Source organism: Artemia franciscana, chromosome 21 (assembly GCF_032884065.1).
Source record: "Artemia franciscana chromosome 21, ASM3288406v1, whole genome shotgun sequence".
NCBI lineage: Eukaryota > Metazoa > Arthropoda > Branchiopoda > Anostraca > Artemiidae > Artemia > Artemia franciscana.
The window spans coordinates 26437569-26457058 of NC_088883.1; the positions used below are offsets into that span (position 1 = coordinate 26437569).

Genomic DNA, 19490 nt, shown 5'->3' on the forward strand with positions numbered 1-19490 from the left:
ATCAAGCCTTTGCGGACACCTAAAAGTACATACAAAAGCAATAAGGGAAGAGGAGATAAGAAGAAGAAAAGAAATTCAGTCTTGCGGTGAATAATCACCCCATGGCATGGTGGTTGTGCGGCCAAAAATTATTGACTGCGAATTAGTGACTGTGCAGTCAAAAAATTAGTTTTTCTAAAAAATTGTTTTATTAGAGTTTAATTTTAAAGAATACACATTTTTTGACTTTTTCTTTTATAGCATCAATAAAGCCAACCATTGTAATAAAAAAAGTCAGTCTGCTGTCATTAGTTCTTTTTTTTGGGGCCCATCTGTGCTTCATCTGTGCCCCTTGTGTGGGGCCCATCTGTGCCCCTTGTGTGGGGCCCATCTGTGCTTCATCTGTGCCCCTTGTGTGGGGCCCATCTGTGCTTCATCTGTGCCCCTTGTGTGGGGCCCATCTGTGCTTCATCTGTGTCCCTTGTGTGGGGCCCATCTGTGCTTCATCTGTGCCCCTTGTGTGGGGCCCATCTGTGCTCCATCTGTGCCCCTTGTGTGGGGCCTATCTGTGCTTCATCTGTGCCCCTTGTGTGGGGCCCAGATGTGCTTCATCTGCAAACTCAGGAATACTCGGCAATCTTCTTGATGAAGAATTGATTATTGCTTTATATCAAATATAGACAACCTCGTAAGATGTAAGTATTCTGAATAAGAAGCAAATTTAAATAAATCATTGAAAAACAAGGAAACGACTTTAGTATCTGAAACGAACAGAAGTCACACAAAATTTCAGTTGTTATTTGTTTCCATTCAGTTTATTTATAGGTCCATGTCAGCACATACACCCTTTGAAATGCTAGAATAACCTCATTAGGGAGGGGTAGGGTCTCGATCCCCTTCAGGGTCAGAAAATTTTGCATCAATAGATGGATCCGTTTTACTGTTTTATCGTGACCCACTCAAACCCAAACTTTATCAAATTATAGCCGAAATTTCATAACCTAATATTAGTAACTGCGTTTTCATTTTTATATCTGCAAGGACCACGGCTCATCTGATAAGATAAGCTTACCTCATCCAAGATTATTGTTTAAAATGTGATATAAATTCTTATTGATACTCTGTCAATAGCCGAATATGTGCCTAGAAGTGAGGGAATTGTGCAGGTCCTTTAGTTGAGTAAGACAACAACGTTTTTATTTATTTTACTGATGTTCTACCTGCTTTTTTTGTTAAAACACTTTTGTGTTCTGACCTTTTTTTAAGTATGATTCTGTTCTCATGTTCTTCTCATAGCACCATCCATGGTTACGGGCACACCCATTTTAGATAAGAAGTTGCTAGGTCAATGTAGTGACGGCGGGACATGGCCCTCCCGACATCTGTAACTTTCTTGAATTTCTTCAGATGTTTCTGTTCAAACTATCAAATAAATGTTTTTAAATCTGATCATTCATAAAAGAAATTAAATAAAAAAAAACAAGTTTTTTCAACTGAAAGTAAGGAGCGACATTAAAACTTAAAACGAACAGAAATTACTTCGTATATGAAAGGGGCTGCTTCCTCATCAACGCCCCGCTCTTTACGCTAAAGAGTCAAAGTTTTTTACTGTTTTAAAAAGAAGAGTTAAGAGAAAGAGTCAAACTTTAGCATTAAGAGCGGGGCGTTGATGAGGAAGCAGCCCCTTTCATATAAGAAGTAATATCTGTTCGTTTTAAGTTTTAATGTCGCTCCTTACTTTCAGTTGAAAAAACTTATTTTTTTTATTTAATTCCTGAACGTTTTTGAATCAATGCATGTTTTGATTTTGGCTCTCCGCAGAGGAATAATTAAAGCGAAATTTGCATTTTTTTGGGCTAAATGGCTTTCTCATAATTTTGATCGAATGATTTTGAGAAAAAAAGAGCGGGGGAGGAAGCCTAGTTGCCCTCCAATTTTTTGGTTAATTAAAAAAGCAACTAGAACTTTTAATTTTTTACGAATCTTTTTATTAGTAAAAGATATACGTAACTTATAAAATAGCTTACGTAAAGAATTTTTTATTCTCATGTTTTTATTACACATGTGAGAGGGTTCACCCCCTCGTCAGTACCTCGCTCTTTACACTAAAGCTTAAATGTTGTCCCAATTCATTAAGAATGACCCCTGAATCACAAAAGCCGTAGAATAAATAGTTGACATTACTAAAAATACTTTAGCGTAAAGAGCGAGGTAGTAGGAGGAGGTGAGCCCCTTATATGGGTACTAATTTCTGTTCGTTTTAAGTTTTAATGCTGCTCCTTACTTCCAGCTGAAAAAAACATATGAAAAAAAAACTCATATTTATTTTTTCATTGTTTTTTTTTTTTAAATAATGCTAGTAGATCCTGCGCTCCCTTCATGGAAATTTTCTTCCCCCATGACAAATTTCCTCGATGGAAAGTTCCCCCAGTATATCCCCCTCTTCTCAACCCCTCCCCCCAACCAAAAAATACTCCTGAAAACGCCTGTACACTTCCCAATAACGATTACTATGTGTAAGCACTGGTCAAAGTTTGTAACTTGTAGCCCCTCCCACGGGGACTGTGGAGGACTAAGTCGTCTCCAAAGACATAGTTATAAGGTTTTTCGACTACACTGAATAAAATGGCTATATCAGAATTTTGATCCGTTGACTCTGGGAAAACAATTAGCATGGGAGGGGGCCTAGGTCCCCTCCATTTTTTTGGTTACTTAAAAAGGGCACTAGAACTTTTCATTTCCGTTAGAATGAGCCCTTTCGCAACATTCTTGGACAACTGGGTCGATACGATCACCCCTGAAAAAAAAAAAAAAAAAAAAAAAAAAAAAAAAAAAAAAAAAAAAAAAAAAAAAAAAAAAAAAAAAAAACACGCATCCGTGATCTGCCTTCTGGCAAAAAATACAAAATTGCACATTTTTGCAGATAGGAGCTTGAAACTTCTACAGTAGAGTTCTCTGATACGCTGAATCTGATGGTGTAATTTTCGTTAAGATTCTATGACTTTTAGGGGGTGTTTCCTCCTATTTTCTAAAATAACGCAAATTTTCTCAGGCTCGTAACTTTTGATGCGTAAGACTAAACTTGATGAAACTTATATATTTAAAATCAGCATTAAAATGCGATTCTTTTAATGTAGCTATTGGTATCAAAATTCCATTTTTTAGAGTTTTGGTTTCTATTGAACCGGGTTCGTTACCTTACTACAGTTCGTTACCACGAACTGTTTGAAATGTTTACAGACGTGCCTGTAACGAGGGTAGTGAGAGGGTAGCAAGGGGTAGTGTATAAGAGAGAAAATAATCTTGATTGTATTTAAAAACGGCTCTGAACCTCAGAAGGGGATTGGATAAGATCATTTCATCTTGGGGGGGGGGAGGGAGAATTCATTTTTGGCTAACACTTCTCAGTTTTATCAAGAGGGTTCCTTTAGGTCATCTCAGGAGGGATTCCCTCCCTCTTTTGTAGTTTTAATGTGACCAAATTGGTTTTCAAATACATATTGATTGTATTTTTAAAAATAGACGTTTATATATATTTCATTTAAATCAACTTGAAACTTTTAAAAGGTTCCTGATAGACCATGGAGCGGATGTGGCGGCCGTAAACAATGATGGGGATTTACCTGTGGATATTGCTGAATCTGAAGAAATGACTGATCTTCTCCAAAGTGAAATGGATGCACAAGGTAATATTCTTCATTAAGTAAGCTATTATAATCAAATTGGATTCTTTGTCTAGATTCAGGTATAAAAGACGTATATAAAAGTAAAGTGAATAAATTTTGACCTTCTGATTAGATTTGAAACTTCCATTTTTGGCAGATTCATGAGTTTTAGAATAAAAAAAAGAACTACTTAAAGTTCTAAGAACGTAAAAATAAATTTTTTTTCGCCCTTTGACCTGGGGCCGATTTTCCTTATAGGTTTATTCATACCTGATAATTCGTTATTTTGTCATTTCTAATTTTGATGTTATAAGATTGTAATTTTTTACGTTAGTATTAGAATTTTGTCTGTGCTGTCACCTTGGATTTTGAAATGAATAACCAAAACTGATTAGTTTAATTTGGCAACTTTTTTCGTCTGTAGAAATTCTTGCATTCTATATATTATATATATATATATATTTATATTTATATTTATGTGTTTACCCACTAAAAAACAACAACAGCGGAGTATAAAATAAAGAAGAAAATATTCAAAAAATAATATAAAAGCAAGAAAAGCGGTGTTAGCCAGATAAATATATCATAGAAAACTAGAAGTATAATTCGGAGTATTAAAAAAAAACACTTCCCAAAAGAAAAGAAGAAAACTAAAGTAAACGAGTGAGGCCACTGTGGTCATGAAGATGTTGATTGAGGTAATTTGCCAGAAAGCTCTGAGTTTCGACTCGATATCTGGTAAACTGCGAACAGACATGAGGTTTCGATTTCTCTACCATGGGGGCAGATACAATAGAAAAATTAGGAGTCGGTTGATTCCAAGGAACTAAACCTTCAGATGAAACCTATGCCTTCTTAAGCTTAATTTAAGTGTTTTTGCTGATTTTTTCACCACCCTTTTTCCTTTTTTGCTATATTTAGTGCCCCTACTCATATGGTTTTTTTTCCATTAAAAATTGAATTTGAGATTGAATTTGTTTTTAGAAATGTACATGATTGCCAAGTTTCCGTCTAACACCCCAATTAAAATTCCCTGAATTTTCCTCTTTCCCTTTCCTTGGTATATTTTAAAGTCTCTACATGATCTTTCTCAATTCCTAAGGTGCCAAAATGCAGGAGGAAGGGACAAGGATATTTTTAAAACGGAGATAAAAGAAAATGTTTTCAAAATCTATGTTAGCGACAATTTTTTTTCAATGAAAATGCCATAAAAGGTATATTTCGGAATTTGGGGATGAGGAATAGAATTTAGGAGCGATTGCGCCTCTCCTTCCTCCCCCTCAATTGGTGCTCCGGCTCAGTTCTGCTGAAAGACGTTTTGAATAAGGCTCCAACGTTTCCTAAATTCAGCTGCAATATAAATATAAAATTTTGGCTACATATCTCATGTATGCCCTTAGAAAGTTTTACTTAACTTATTATCAAAAATATTTCAACATTGAATTTTCCTCAAAAATAACTCGCGCTAAAATATAGATTTATATTGTATGTTTAAAAATGAAGTACATATAATTAGATATATAAAAATAAATGTATAAAATAAAAACAGAACATATAAACACATACAGAAATAAATAAAGGGAGAGTTCCCTCCCATTTAGATTCTGTGTTACTACTGATTAAACGCGATCACCCATGGGGGAAATCAAATATACCCGCATCTTAAAGCAACCGAAGAAACGAAGCGGATTGATCATGTCGCTCTACATGATCGCTGTCGTTTCTGCTGAGAGACAATCAACACTTTTTAACTTAATCTATAATTCATTTATGAATTTTTGGCGACGTATCTCGCCTAAGCCCTCAGAAAGTTTCTCCTAGCATATCTTAGCGTTGGAATTTCCAGAAAAATCACTTGCACTAATGTACGGATCTATATTGTGTGTTTATATCGGAGTCTCAACAACATTTGGAGGAAAGCCGAGTTGACTTGTCATCTCAATTTGAGAAAGTGTGCCATTAAAGTGACGCATAACCTTTTTAAATTAGTTCAATCTTTCATGAGGTATTTGAGAGATGGACATATAAACAATGACAGAAAAGAAAAATAGATTTAAAAGTTCATTAGACTTTTTCTTTCTCAAGTGTATACAAGGTGTATCCATTAAAACTGGTGGCCAAACTTGGCATACTAGTTTTGTCGTTATCCCGGGAGTTGCAAGAGCACCCACTTCCTCGAAATAAGAACGGTATAAGGGGGACAATGATTCTTCTTGGTTTTCCTTTCTTAAATGAAAATACAGGAAAGGTATTTTTCGGAATCTAGGGAAGTGGATTTTTTTCTATGAAAATGTCAAGAATTGTGTTTTCAAATACCGGAGATGCATGGGCATGCTTTGTATATATATATATATATATATATATATATATATATATATATATATATATATATATATATATATATATATATATATATATATATATATATATATATATATATATATATATATATATATATATATATATATTATTTTTATTATGCGGCATTGGAAGTGCCGATTAGACTAGGTACCCCCCCTTAAAATTCTGCTTATGGGCGCCCACGTGGAGATGGGGAATAAAATGTGCAATGCGTGCCTCCCCGGCTTCCTCAATTGGTACCTCTCCTCAATTCTTCTGAGAGACGTTTTGAATAAACCTCCAACAGTTTTGGAGTTAAGTTAAAATCTAAGTGTAATATTTTAAATACTTGTCTTATTTGCACTCAGACCCTAATACAATATTTGCTACCGTGATAATTAGCGATTGCTACATATGGAAAGAGTGTTGAATAGGGAATTGAATGGCGTTGTTCTTAAAGTGTGTAGTTAAGAAAAGGAATTTTACACCGAAATTACCAAAATTCACATGTGTTTGCACAGGTCTAGTCCTTGCGGAATAGGGAAGGGATAAAGAATTTCTCTTATCCCTTCCACCATGAGTTTTCTGACCATTTCTCTGGAGGGGTCCTCCCTCTGTGCAAGAATGTTTGTAATATTTCATTGTGGCAATATATAATTGTGCTAATGCACAATTATACAAGTAAATTATAATTAAAAAGTAAACATACGTAATAGTAATTAAAAAGTAAACAAACCCCGATATATGACCAATGCCTAGTTTCCCGTTTTTTTTAAAACAAGCCTATTACGCCTTTTGGACAAAGTTAAGACTTGTATCTTAGGCCAAATGTAGAGAAAAAAAAGAACAACAAAAGTTGTGACGGGAAAAATTTCTTTATTTATTAACATAACAAAAATCGTTTTGGGGTAGATAGAACCAGATATTAGCTAATAAGTCAAGCAGAAGAAAGAATTGCCCAACTGTTACTTCATTAGAATATTCCTTGCCACACGCTGGATTCAACCGGAACACCTTAGATCATGATGATCGGCTGATACCACTGATCTGTAACATTGTATGAGGACCTTTGATTTTTCTATGTATTTATTCGCAGGCTTTTGATGGAGCAATTATTTAGCAATTACTTTTGTATATTGTCTGTGTCTATACAAAGACGCTACTCAAAAATCATTTATCAGACTAATAAAATCATTAAACTTTTGTATATTGTATTGGGGTATATCGAGGTATCAGTGCAATACTCCATGGTCTAGGTTGCGATTGCTGCTTATATATGGAAAGAGTCTTAGATAGGGAATCGAATGGTGTTCTTATTATAGTATTTTGTTCAGAAGAAGAATTTTACACCGAAATTACCGAAAGTCACATCTTTATTATAGGTCTACACACGTCTAGGCCTTGGGGAGGGGAAGGGATGATGTATTTTGCAGGGAGTAACAGCGTCCTTCCGACCAGTCTCTGAGGGGGGGGTTACCCTTCTCCCTTTGTGCAAGAATTTTTGTAATATTTTACTATGTACGTGAAAAATATTTTCATTCTGGGCCCTCTCGAAAACAAAATGTGGTTCCACTTCTACATACACATGGTTTCCAAAACAGACGCCAAATACATGTAGGTAACAGTGGAGTTCTATATCCAATTTTGAGCCGATCACTATATTGGGGAAACACAGACTAAAGGAGACAAGGGCGTAACCAGGAATTTTGTTCGGTGCAGGGCTATTTTCGGGGGGAATTTTTTTTACGAAAAAAATTCACAAAACGTATCGAATTTTTTTTTTATATGAACTCTAGTTGATTTTTTACGAGTTGGACAAGAGTTTCGATGGGGTTGGGTTCAAACCTGGTAAACTCCCCCCCCCCCCCGGGGATACGGTTTTGAAAAAGGAGGAATTATACAAAAGAATGCAGCAATCCGATTGAAATCATTCCAAGCATTCAAAACGAGATGTGCTAGGAACGGACTGTATTTTTTTTTTCAGATTGGCGGTGTTTGGCATTATGAACCAACTATTGATAAGAAATAAGTTCAAAAATAATGCAAATCAAAATATTTTTATTTGTTGCATATGACTTTGTCAAAATATTAGGGGAGGATGCAGTTAAATAAATGGAACTTAAAATCTACTAAGTAGAAACTTTCTGAATATATTGAAGCAATAATGATTAATGATGCTATAACAGTGTTGCGACGAATGCCAGCCGTGTTGCGACGAATGCAAGAAAAGAGGAAGGATCAATGCAAACCCGCATGTTAATGAAAAAGAGGAACAAAGAGAAAACTAAATTATGTGGCTAAAGCAGGATACGATGACTCCCCTTTAATCAAACTGTTGTTCTTCTTTTAGTTAGCGAAAGACGTGATCGATTCTGCTGCTGGATATTGTTTTAGTGTTGTTGCACTGCTGTTGGGTTTTGTCCTCTTGTTGTCTCCAACGCTACTGCGTACCACTTGTATTTCAATACTGCTGTTATATTATTTTCCTATAATCACTAGAAACTGCTAAATTTATCCGATAAAATTTTACATTTTATGGCGGATGATAAGCCTATTGTCGTGAAAAAAAAGATTTCCAAATTTTTTATACTAATATATATCTTTGGTTATGAGTAATATACCTAGGTGGTCTTATTATAGTCCAGTAAAACTAAGAAAAAAGAGTCAAACCTCGGTATTTGGGCAACAGAAATTTTTTTGGTACTAAAATAATTAAAAAAGTTCGCTTAATAACATATCCAAAATCGCCCGTGCAGAAACACCTCTTTTTTAGGGGAAAGAGGGGGAAAATCACAAATGTAAATTTCTGCAAGGTTGTTTACTATTAATTCAAGTCGGGGAAGGGGGCGAAAATTACATCGGAATTGAACCTTCTGTATTTTAGTACCCTAAGTGAGATCAGACGGGGATGAAAAATCAGAATCATAATTTTTGCAGTATTCGCGCAGAAATGAACACCAAATGTTCAACAAACAACAAAATGTTCTGACAAATTCGCTTAATAATATATCCAGAATCACTTGAAATTGCCCGTGCAGAACTGGACACAGAACTAAGGTAGATAGTCATAGAACCAAGGGATGAATGATCGGATTGATTCTGTGCTGACTCATGACGGACAATGTCCACTGGACTTGTATGCAAAATGTAGGACCGAATTTGCCTGGAATCACGGGCAAACAAGCGTCCAAAGCCAGATTCAAAGAACAGAACGTGCAGAACCGAAGGGAAAATCTTGAGTTAGAATTTTTTTCGAAATAAATAGGATTGAGAAATCGTTTTCCTTTTAATTTTAGTCTGGGGAGAGCGAAAATGACATCAGAATTGAAAATTCCCCTAACTACTTCCTAAATTCCACTTTAAGCAAGGTCAGAAGGGGAACCTGATTACGTCAAGATTGCTCCGTTCTCTTCCTCCCTCTTCTTCAATTTACATTCAGTTTGTTTGCTTCCACCATAAAGGTCTAACTAATGCCAACGCAAACATACCATTATGTCGTGGACGGCTGTCGGTTACTTCATTCGGTAGGATGGGGTACTTTATCCACTGACTGAGAGGTAGTTTCACCTTATGCAGCTTTTTTACAGAAGTATTTTGCATTAGATGACGTCATTTTTGACGGCCATGCAAATGGGGCTGACTATCAAAAATCTGGCGCGTCGGAAGCGAATAAAAGGAAAATAGTACCATACCATCAGTTTCATCTCTGCCAGGAATGCCCACAAAGCTAGCTCGGAAGAAAGAAGGGAGATTGATAGCAAAAACTGTACTTGCTTCAGCCGAGAAAAGGGAGACTGCATAATCAGAAATGATACTGACTTGTTGTTCTTGCTGATGCACTATCCAGAACCCGAGCAAGCGATTCTTTATTCCCCGACTAGAAATACACAGATTGAAGAGTATTTACATCTGTTACTTAAAGATGAAGCTACCGTCAGAGGTTATAAGGTTACTGTATTTCGTCCACGCCTTTTCAGAATTTTGTTTCAGAATTTGTTTCAAAAACAAAATTTTGCTATTGCATGGTGTTGGCTAACCTTCAGTACTGAAAGCTACAGCCGATGGTAGCTTTTTTTGAAACCAGTCAAGGGACAACCAACCTTCTGACAAGGAAGCCTTGTCAGAAGCCAATAAGGCTCTTTAACGATTATACAAAGCTAGATCTGACGAATCCTTACCCCAGCTCTGACGCTGTTCATTTCGAAAGTAGCCAGTATGGCTAGTTTTGTTCACCCCGACGCTCACCGTCTACACTTGATGCTGTGAAGTACCACCACCTGCGTGTTTATTTTTAAATAATGACATATAGGTCCGACAGCTCTAGTACTTGAAGACTGAGACTGAAATCTTTCGTCAAATGTTCTATACCCATTATGACTGATATACCACCTCCTCCTGAAAGCCTTCTCAAACTGATTCTCTGCAGCTGTAAAACTGACTGTGATAGCCTTCGACGCTCTTACAAAGAATGATTCTTTCTGCACAATTGTGAGTGCCAGTCCCATGGAACAAGTTGCCTCGTTTCTTAGGACCATAATGGCTTTGATAACCAATGTGATATAACCTAATTTTGTGTTTTATTCAATAGCTTTTTAGTCGAAACGAAGTTGTGATTCTTTCAGTGTCATAGCAGTCGAAAATGAAGTTGTGATTGAAGTGTTCCTGTTTGCACATTTTTGTGTATTTTTTATTTTTCATACTTCTCTTACAACAATATTCATATTTATCAAATCCAGGAACGACGTTAAAAATGGTAATCTCCTGATGTTCTCATCGCACCCGTCAGTGGTAAAGAATGAGGGGTGAAATTAAACAGTGGGAGAGTCGAAGCAGATTTCAAAGAAAAGTTAAATAACGTTTCTTTTTCAGATTTGCATTTTTAGCCCTGATAAAAAGAAGAAACTTCCATAAAAAAATCCCCGTGTGTAAAGTTACTCCCTATCCCACCTCTTAAGTTGAGACTAACAGAAAGCCCAAAATTAGTTCTTATTTGTGTTCACGATTGTGAAACTGCAATGAAGCACCGTTAGGACGAAAGATTTCAAATTCACAAATAAATAAATGCGCTATAAATCGCGCTAATAAATAAATAAATAACTAATAAATTAATAACTAATTAATAATTAATTAAATAACTAATATTTTATTAGTTAATTTTATTAACATAAAACACTTTCGCGCTATAGAAAACCTATGAGTGTTTGCGGTCGCACTAAAAGTTCACGTCACTTCTTACCCATTAGCGCATTTGTTTAAAAAAAAGGTGAACTATTTAAATAATCCTATTATAAATAAACCAAAAATAAATAAATTATACCCTATATATTAAGCAAAATAAGTAAATAAATAAAAAACAACTGAATTGAAAATAGTAATAGATAAGTAAAATATAAAAGAAAAATAATATAACAAATCCAGGCTCCATCATTTTTCAAAATTCAACTTCCCCAACCCTACCCTCCCAGCCCAACCTTACCTCCTGCCTACCCCTACCTTCCCAGACCATCCTTACCTCCATAGATCACCCTTCCTCTCCCTCCTACCCTACCATCCATAACAAAATTCAACAATTATCCCCCCAAAATAATCTTTTAAATTCTTTTTCAACTGAAGTACGTGTTTCGCCGCCCTAATGCTCGCTGGTAAAGCTAGCTCATTCCATACAGATGGACCTAGGTGATCCATTGAAAATGAAGACCTGGCACCTCGATGCAAATCAACAACTATATTATCACTGCCAAATTCCAAAATTATGCAGATCACTCTTAATCCTTGTCTGAGAGGACGCGGGTTCGAATCCCGGTGTACCCAATTCTTCAGTTTGGGACGGGGTCAGTGGCGTGACTCTGTAAGCTTAGCCAGAGTTGACTCAGCTCTAAATGGGTACCTGGAGAAATCTGGGGAGGGTAAACAGGAAGGGTGTACAAAAGCAAAGGATGGCTGGCCCCCAACCCCCCATTGCACTTCCTGGCTGAAGGGCCAAGAAACGGAGATCAGCACCGCCGGTATGGACTGTAAAGTCTAATGCCGTATCCTTTACCTTTTACTCTTAATTTGGTAAAAAATCGTAAAAACATCAGTTGTTAAACCATTCATATATTGCTGCATTTAGAATGTCTGGGTGACGCTTTGTTAGAGACTCCGATACAAAAACACCAATTGAAGCAAGTCTAGCTTTTGCTTTAAACACTTTTCGGGCTACATCTTTGCTCGAAAATTTAACGATTATCGAGGAAACTCTAATAGGACTTTCTTTATGCTGCGTTGTCTGGTTATTCAAGGTTGAGACGATATACATTAACCCAATCAGAAGACGAGTAATCAGTCAGAGACATTTTGCTATTTATAATACGAGAATTAGTCATACGAGTTACACCATTACAGCAGTTACACCAGGTAACTGCTTTACCCCATGAAATACAAGACTGTCAAGCAAGGACTCATAATCATAATCATTAGGATTTGTTTCCATTCAACCAATCCTCTCCTCCTGGTTGTCAATTGGAGTTCTCAGACAACTTGGAGCCTGCTCGATTTTCGCAAACTTTGGATTAAACTCGAGCGTGACTGAATTGTAAACCTAGCTGACTATCAGTTCAGCCGCTGCTTTCACTGACCTTGCGTCGTTGAACTTTTCAGTCACTTTCTTCGTTATATTTTCCAGCAGGTCACTTTTTGTCTTCTCCAGCTGGGCTTCAGTTGCAACTTATTGCTCGTAAATAGGGGCGATACTTGAAGAAACCGATTTAGACCCTAGTTTATCACTAGCTTTTAGGGCTAAAAAATTCTTAGAAAGTGTTTGCTAAATTTCAGGGGTATTCGCAAGCTCCGCAAATGGCTTTTTAACAGCAGGCTTGGATGAATCAGTCGTTTTGGGATTGTATTCTTGAAGATTCGCATCTATTAGCCTAAATTCATAGTGACTACCTTAACAAAAGACCAGATAAGTGGGTTTTTCGCGCGAATCACTTCCTGATTGAATAATTCTCACCGGCCATTGAGGGTAGTTCAGAATTTAGCCATAGCAACATCAAACTGCTTGAAACGCTGCATGATTGACTGTAGCTTATTATTAGGAGCCGATAAAAAAAGATTTATTTTGAGCGAGGTTCGAGCCTCACTAATGTATCCAAGTGGATTTTAATCCAACCTGTATATCACAAAAGTATATAAATATACTGGTAATCATAAGGATATATCAGCAATTTAATAGTAAACGGCTTATTATATTAAATTGAAACTTGCAGGACTTGATGAGAATGATGTTCAAATCACCAAAAGGCAACACATATACTATTAATGGTACTATTATAATATTAATATACTATTATATACTATTAATATACTTAATTATACTTAATATACTTAATTACTTAATATATACTTAATATACTTAAATATACTTAATACATACTTAATAATATACTTAATAATACTTAATAATATACTTAATAATATACTTAATTAATAATACTTAATAATATACTTAATATACTTAATATATACTTAATATACTTAATTATTAATATTAATTATACTATTAATATACTTTTAATGGTATCACTACAGTTACTGTAACAAATGACACTATGGGACCTAACGTGAAACCTTTAGGAAACGCTCAGGGGGATATTCAATTAAACAAAATATAAGTATATTGTATTAGTAGGAAGTATTTTGTATTTGTGAGAACCATTTCCTATTTTTGTAAGGATTCTTTTGTTTTGTTTGAAGTGTCGTTTGAGGTATTTTTTATTTTGTAAGAACTAATTCGGATTTTTTTTTTTTTACAACGTTCGTGTATTTTTTAGGGATCGCGGACCATTTTTGTGGGGTTTCAGGCTATTTTTTTTGAAAATCCCATGAATCTATTTTCGCAATGAACTTTTACTATTAAGACTAATCTAAACTAGATCTACATTGCATGGGCAGCGTGAGGTTTTATGGCAACCTTTGTTCGGCTTTGCCGAGTAAAGTGTTGCGGGAGCAACACTTTGGTTGTGTTTCCTCGCTTCGATTCAACACTGAAGTTGTTAATCTGTAAAGGTCTTAAAATAAATATCAGGTACGACAACTCGCAAAAGTTGCAGACCCCTCATTGCAACTAGCAAAAGTTGCAAACCCCTCATCGCTGAAGATGAATGTAGCCTAATAGCCGATTATTACTTACAAGTCCCCTACATTTCTTACCACCGGAACCAAATTGGTCTTACCATCAAATACACTGGAAACAAATAACAGGTACACCAACTAACAAAAGTTGCGAACCCCTCATTGCCGAAGATGATTATGAGCTAACAGCAGCCTGTTGCTTAATACTCCTTATTGTCTCACTGATTGCGCCAAAGTGTGTATATCCTGCACTACCGCTGATTTTGATGGATATGCCTTGTATAGGCTACAAAAAGGAATAAAAGGTCCAATGACCTTTTCTGTCATTCTTTATGTGTCCGCATGAAATAGTTAACTTCGTCAAATCTCAATAAGTTGACTAAAAAAAAAAAAAATAATTGTAGACTAGTGTTCCCATTTTGAGGAAGTTTGGGCTCCTGCCTTCCCCCCACGACAACGTGAGAGCGTTTATGTCCATCACAACTTTCTCAATTTTGTAAGAACTGCTTTATGTAGACTACATTTTTGAGGAAAAAGGGTCTACTTGAGTTTTCTGTTTACATTCCATCTCTCAAATATCTCATGACATAGGGAATATGTTGATTAAAAGTAAATGAACAATGTTGTTTTTTTATTAAATACATTCTAAGACCACACTGACTATACATGAAGTATGAAACAAAGAAAAAAGAAGATATAGTAAATGAAGAATAAAATCATATTGGTGAGATAAAACGAAGATTTTGTCAGCCAATAGCAAAATATAAAGACAAAAACAAGCAAATACTTCGACAAGGACCTCCGCCAAGTCGTCCTCACTGCTCATAACAAACAAAGAAACAAAATCAACCTATTGAAGTGATTAAATGAAAAAAAAACTAGTTTTATTTAACTGAAAGTAAGGAGTGACATTAAAACTTAAAACGAACTGAAACTACTCCGTGTATGAAAGGGGCTGTTCCCTTCTCAACGTCCTCAAAATCTCGAAGAAGTAGGACCTTTTTCACAAACACCCCTCCTCTCCACGCCGGAGTATGTATGTCCAGCATTGTCATAGATTCTGACGGATATGTTTTTTAGGGCTACTTTGAGAGAGAACAAATACCTTTTGAACATATGAAGTTGAGTTCTTGGAGAACTCCTTGAGATTTTTAGGAAAACCTATTTTTTAGTTAATACTTTATTGGCTGTACTTAAAACCCTCGTTTGAAATGTCTACTATGCATTTCTATCTCTTCGTTCTGTTTTTCTTGTTACATTTCTAGAAAAACTTGTAATTAGTGTCTAATATATCTTTTACGAATATACAAGTTGTATGTATGTTGAATATGCCGGAGTATGTATGTCCAGCATTGTCATAGATTCTGACGGATATGTTTTTAGGGCTACCTTTGAGAGAGAACAAATACCTTTTGAACGTATAAAATTGAATTCTCGGAGAACTCCTTGATATTTTTAGGAAAACCCATTTTTGTGCCAGACAAGTTCTGGAAAATCCTGATAAATTTAGGGACTTAAAGGGAGCACTTAAAAAAATTAGAGAAAAGATGTAACATGTTATTCTTCAATTATCTCAGATCTTCTTTCATAACTAGAAGTTGTGCACAAACAAAATATTCAAATGCAATCAGGTGTGTTTTCCACAGCTTTGTGTATTGAATCTAAATATATATATATATATATACATATATATATATATATATATATATGGATAAAAAACATATATATATTGAATATATATATAAATATGCAGTCAGGTTTGTTTTCCACAGCTTTGTTTATTGAATATAAAATTAAGAAAGTATATATATAAAAATAGATATAAAAAATATATATATAAATATGCAATCAGATGTGTTTTCCACAGCTTTGTTTATTGAATCTAAAATTTATTTTTATTTTGTTGAATGTGGTTGTTATGGGCCCAAAAAATTTCTTTTTATGTTGAAGTCGAAAAACATGAGTAAAGCACCGACAGTGGGTCTATTGCCTTATAACTTTTCAAGTTTTCATTGTGAAAACTCTTGAATAAAAAAGGGGAAAGTGATCAAATAAATATGGTTTTATTCTTGAATTTTCTGGAAATTTCATTCTTGGAAAGCTATTTAAAACAATTAAACAATTTTTTTTTATTAAGTTTAAAACGCACAGATTAAAAAAAATGAGCAACAAAGTTAAAAACATTGTTGCAGTTGTAGTAAAAGTTGCAGTTGCATTAGAAGGAGTGAAGATTTTGTGCTAAATAACGGGTCTATCAATTTTGTTTTTCAATCTGATAATTCAGTTATTATCAGTTTGAAATTTATTTTGACTCTACTAATTAATTAAATAAAAAAAAACAAGTTTTTTTTAATGAAAGTAAGGAGCGACATTAAAACTTAAAACGAACAGAAATTACTCCGTATATGAAAGGGGCTTTTCCTCCTCGACACCCCGCTCCTTACGCTAAAGTTTTTTATTGTTTTAAAAAGTAGAGTTGCGAGAAAGAATCAAACTTTAGCGCAAGGAGCGGGGTGTCGAGGAGGAAAAGCCCCTTTCATATACGGAGTAATTTCTGTTCGTTTTAAGTTTTAATGTCGCTCCTTACTTTCATTAAAAAAAACTTGTTTTTTTTTATTTAATTTCTGAAAGTTTTTGAATTAATGCATGTCTGATTTTGGCTCTCCGTACATAAATTACTAAAATGAAATTTGTATATTAATTCTTTTTTTGGCTAAATGGCTTTCTCTTAGTTTTGATCAGACTATTTTGAGAAATAAGGGGTGGGGAAGGAGGTCTAGTTGCCCTCCAATTTTTCGGTTACTCAAAAAGGCAACTAGATCTTTTAATTTTTAACGAACGTTTTTATTAGTAAAAAAAAACGTAACTTAAGAATTAACTTACGTAACAAACGTACATAACTTACGTAACTTACGTTACGTTTTATCCCAATTCTTTAAGAATGACCCCTGAATCAGAAAGGCCGTAGAATAAATAGTTGAAATTATTTAAAAATTTTTTAGCATAAAGAGCGAAGTATTTATCTCCTCCTAAATACCTCGCTCTTTATGCTAAAGTATTTTTAGAACCCTTCATGTGCGTAATAATCTCTGTTCGTTTTAAGTTTTAATGCTTCTCCTTACTTTCAATTGAAAAAACTTTTTCATGTTTATATTTTCATTGTTTTTTTTTTATAGTAATGCTAGAAAGTCCTGCGCCCTTTTCATTGAATTTCTCTTCCCCCATGAAATACTCCTCCAAGGAAAGATCCTCCCATATAGCCCCCTCCCCTGAACCCCACACCCAAACAAAAAAAATCCCCCTGATAACGTCGGTGCACTTCCCAGTAACCATTACTGTATGTAAACATTGGTCAAAGTTTGTAACTTGCAGCCCCTCCCCCAGGGACTGTGGGGGGTAAGTCATCCCGAAAGACATAGTTATTATGGTTTTCGACTATGCGGAACAAAATGGCTATCTCAAAATTTTGATCCGTTGACTTTGGGGAAAAATGAGCGTGGGAGGGGGCCTAGGTGCCCTCCAATTTTTTTGGTCACTTAAAAAGGGCACTAGAACTTTTCATTTCCGTTAGAATGAGCCCTCTTGCAACACTTTAGGACCACTTGGTCGATACGATGACCCCTGGGAAAAAAAAAACAAAAAAAAACAAAAAAAAACAAAAAACAAATAAACACGCACCCGTGATTTGTCTTCTGGCAAAAAATACGAAATTCCACATTTTTGTAGATTGGACCTTGGAATTTTTTCTATAGGGTTCTTTGATACGCTGAATGCGATGGTGTAATTTTCGTTAAGATCCTATGACTTTTAGGGGGTTTTACCCCCTATTTTCCAAAATAAGGCAAATTTTCTCAGGCTCGTAACTTGATGACAAAGACTAAATTTGATGAAACTTATATATTTAAAATCAGCATAAAAATCCGATTCTTTTGATATATCTTTTAGTATCAAAATTCCATTTTTTAGAGTTTCGTTTACTATTGAGCCGGGTCGCTCCTTACTACAGTTCGTTACCACGAACTGTTTGAAAATGCAACGTAAAGTTGTAGGCAGTTGAGTCGACAAAATGTTTAGTTGTCTTGCAGAATTTGAAGATTTTATTTATCAAAAGTATCTGGGGTACAAAAATAAAAAAGAATTTTTTTTCCCCTACCCATCTTAGCCTTTTATACCTGAAAACCGTTATTTTCTAAGAATTTTATTTTGGTTGTTTCAAAACTACCTAGTCTTTAGGGCATTACCACATTTTGTCTTTGTTGCCACATTGATACAAAAAGCTAATTAACCATGAGAACAACAATAACTAGCTATCGTTCTTAAGTTCCAATTTAACCAATTTAAACAATCAGATTTTAGCTTCACTGTCCGTGTTTTTTTTTAAGGAATTCTAAATTTTGATTCTTTTTCAGGGATTGATAGTGAAGTGGCAAAAAACATGGAAGAAGACAGAATGGTTGAGGATGTAAACACTTGGATACAAACCAGACAGATCTCTGACAGACCTCACCCAAAAACAGGAGCGTCTGCTTTACATGTGGCAGCAGCGAAGGGCTATATACGTGTCTTGAGGTGAAAATCAATGTGTTATAAGCGCTTAGTCAGGGTCTGCTAGGTCAGCTAATAACCAATAAACACGCCATATTGACTTTATTTGCTCCATGGACGCTTTTGGGCCAGGTTGCAATGCCCCCTCTTCTCCGCCAAGAAACAAAAGCATTATTTAGATCTTTGTAAAAATAAAGCTTCTGATAAAAATTACTCCCCCTTCTAGGGAAAGTTCCTGGCGTTGACCGTGATGGCCTCACAGGCTTCCCCATATTGTACCGGGAAGATTATGAACTTACTCTTTTTCTACTACTGCTGCTACTACTACTGGCAGCTCGTTGCAAAACCAAGCCGCCTGAGGCCTAAAAAGCTCCGTACGCTCCTCCTCTGTTCCATTCTATTCAAAGCTACCTTCTTTAAACCCTCACAGAAGTTCCCATTTCGCTTAAATCTTTCCTTATGACATCCTTCCACACCATTTGGGGATGGATCGCCTTGTTTGGCCCTACGCCGCCTCAGCCAAGTCACCTGAGGCCAACACAGCTGTGCACACTCCTCCATCCCAATCTATTCAAGGCCTCCCTTTTTACACCCTACTGATAAGTTCCAGTTTCCCTTAAACATTTCTTTATGACATCCCCTCACCCCACTCGGCGACAGTCCTTTTTTTGGCCCTAAACGGTTGACCGAGAAGGACAATCTTTGGTAATCTGTTATCCTTCATTCGTAAAACGTGTTCTATACATCTGATTTTTTCTCTTATTAGGTCTCATATTCTCTTTTAAGTTGCACACATAAAATAATTCTGCAATATGAAAAGAGATATCACCTCGCAGTAGTCATACAACA

At 35.5% G+C, this 19490-nt stretch overlaps 1 protein-coding gene across 15 annotated transcripts in view; it reads left to right on the forward strand.

Annotated features, from left to right (window-relative positions):
* The window catches only part of LOC136040607 (protein phosphatase 1 regulatory subunit 12B-like), a 223303-nt gene that overhangs the window by 47118 nt on the left and 156695 nt on the right, over positions 1-19490 (forward strand). For 14 of the 15 annotated variants that reach the window (XM_065724876.1, XM_065724880.1, XM_065724875.1 and 11 more), the window contains exons 3-4: positions 3547-3665; positions 18506-18665. In XM_065724876.1, coding sequence (XP_065580948.1) covers positions 3547-3665; positions 18506-18665 — 279 coding nt within the window. Of the gene's footprint in view, positions 1-1059; positions 1159-3546; positions 3666-18505; positions 18666-19490 lie in introns of those variants that run through there. The other variant, XM_065724882.1, reaches the window with a different exon arrangement.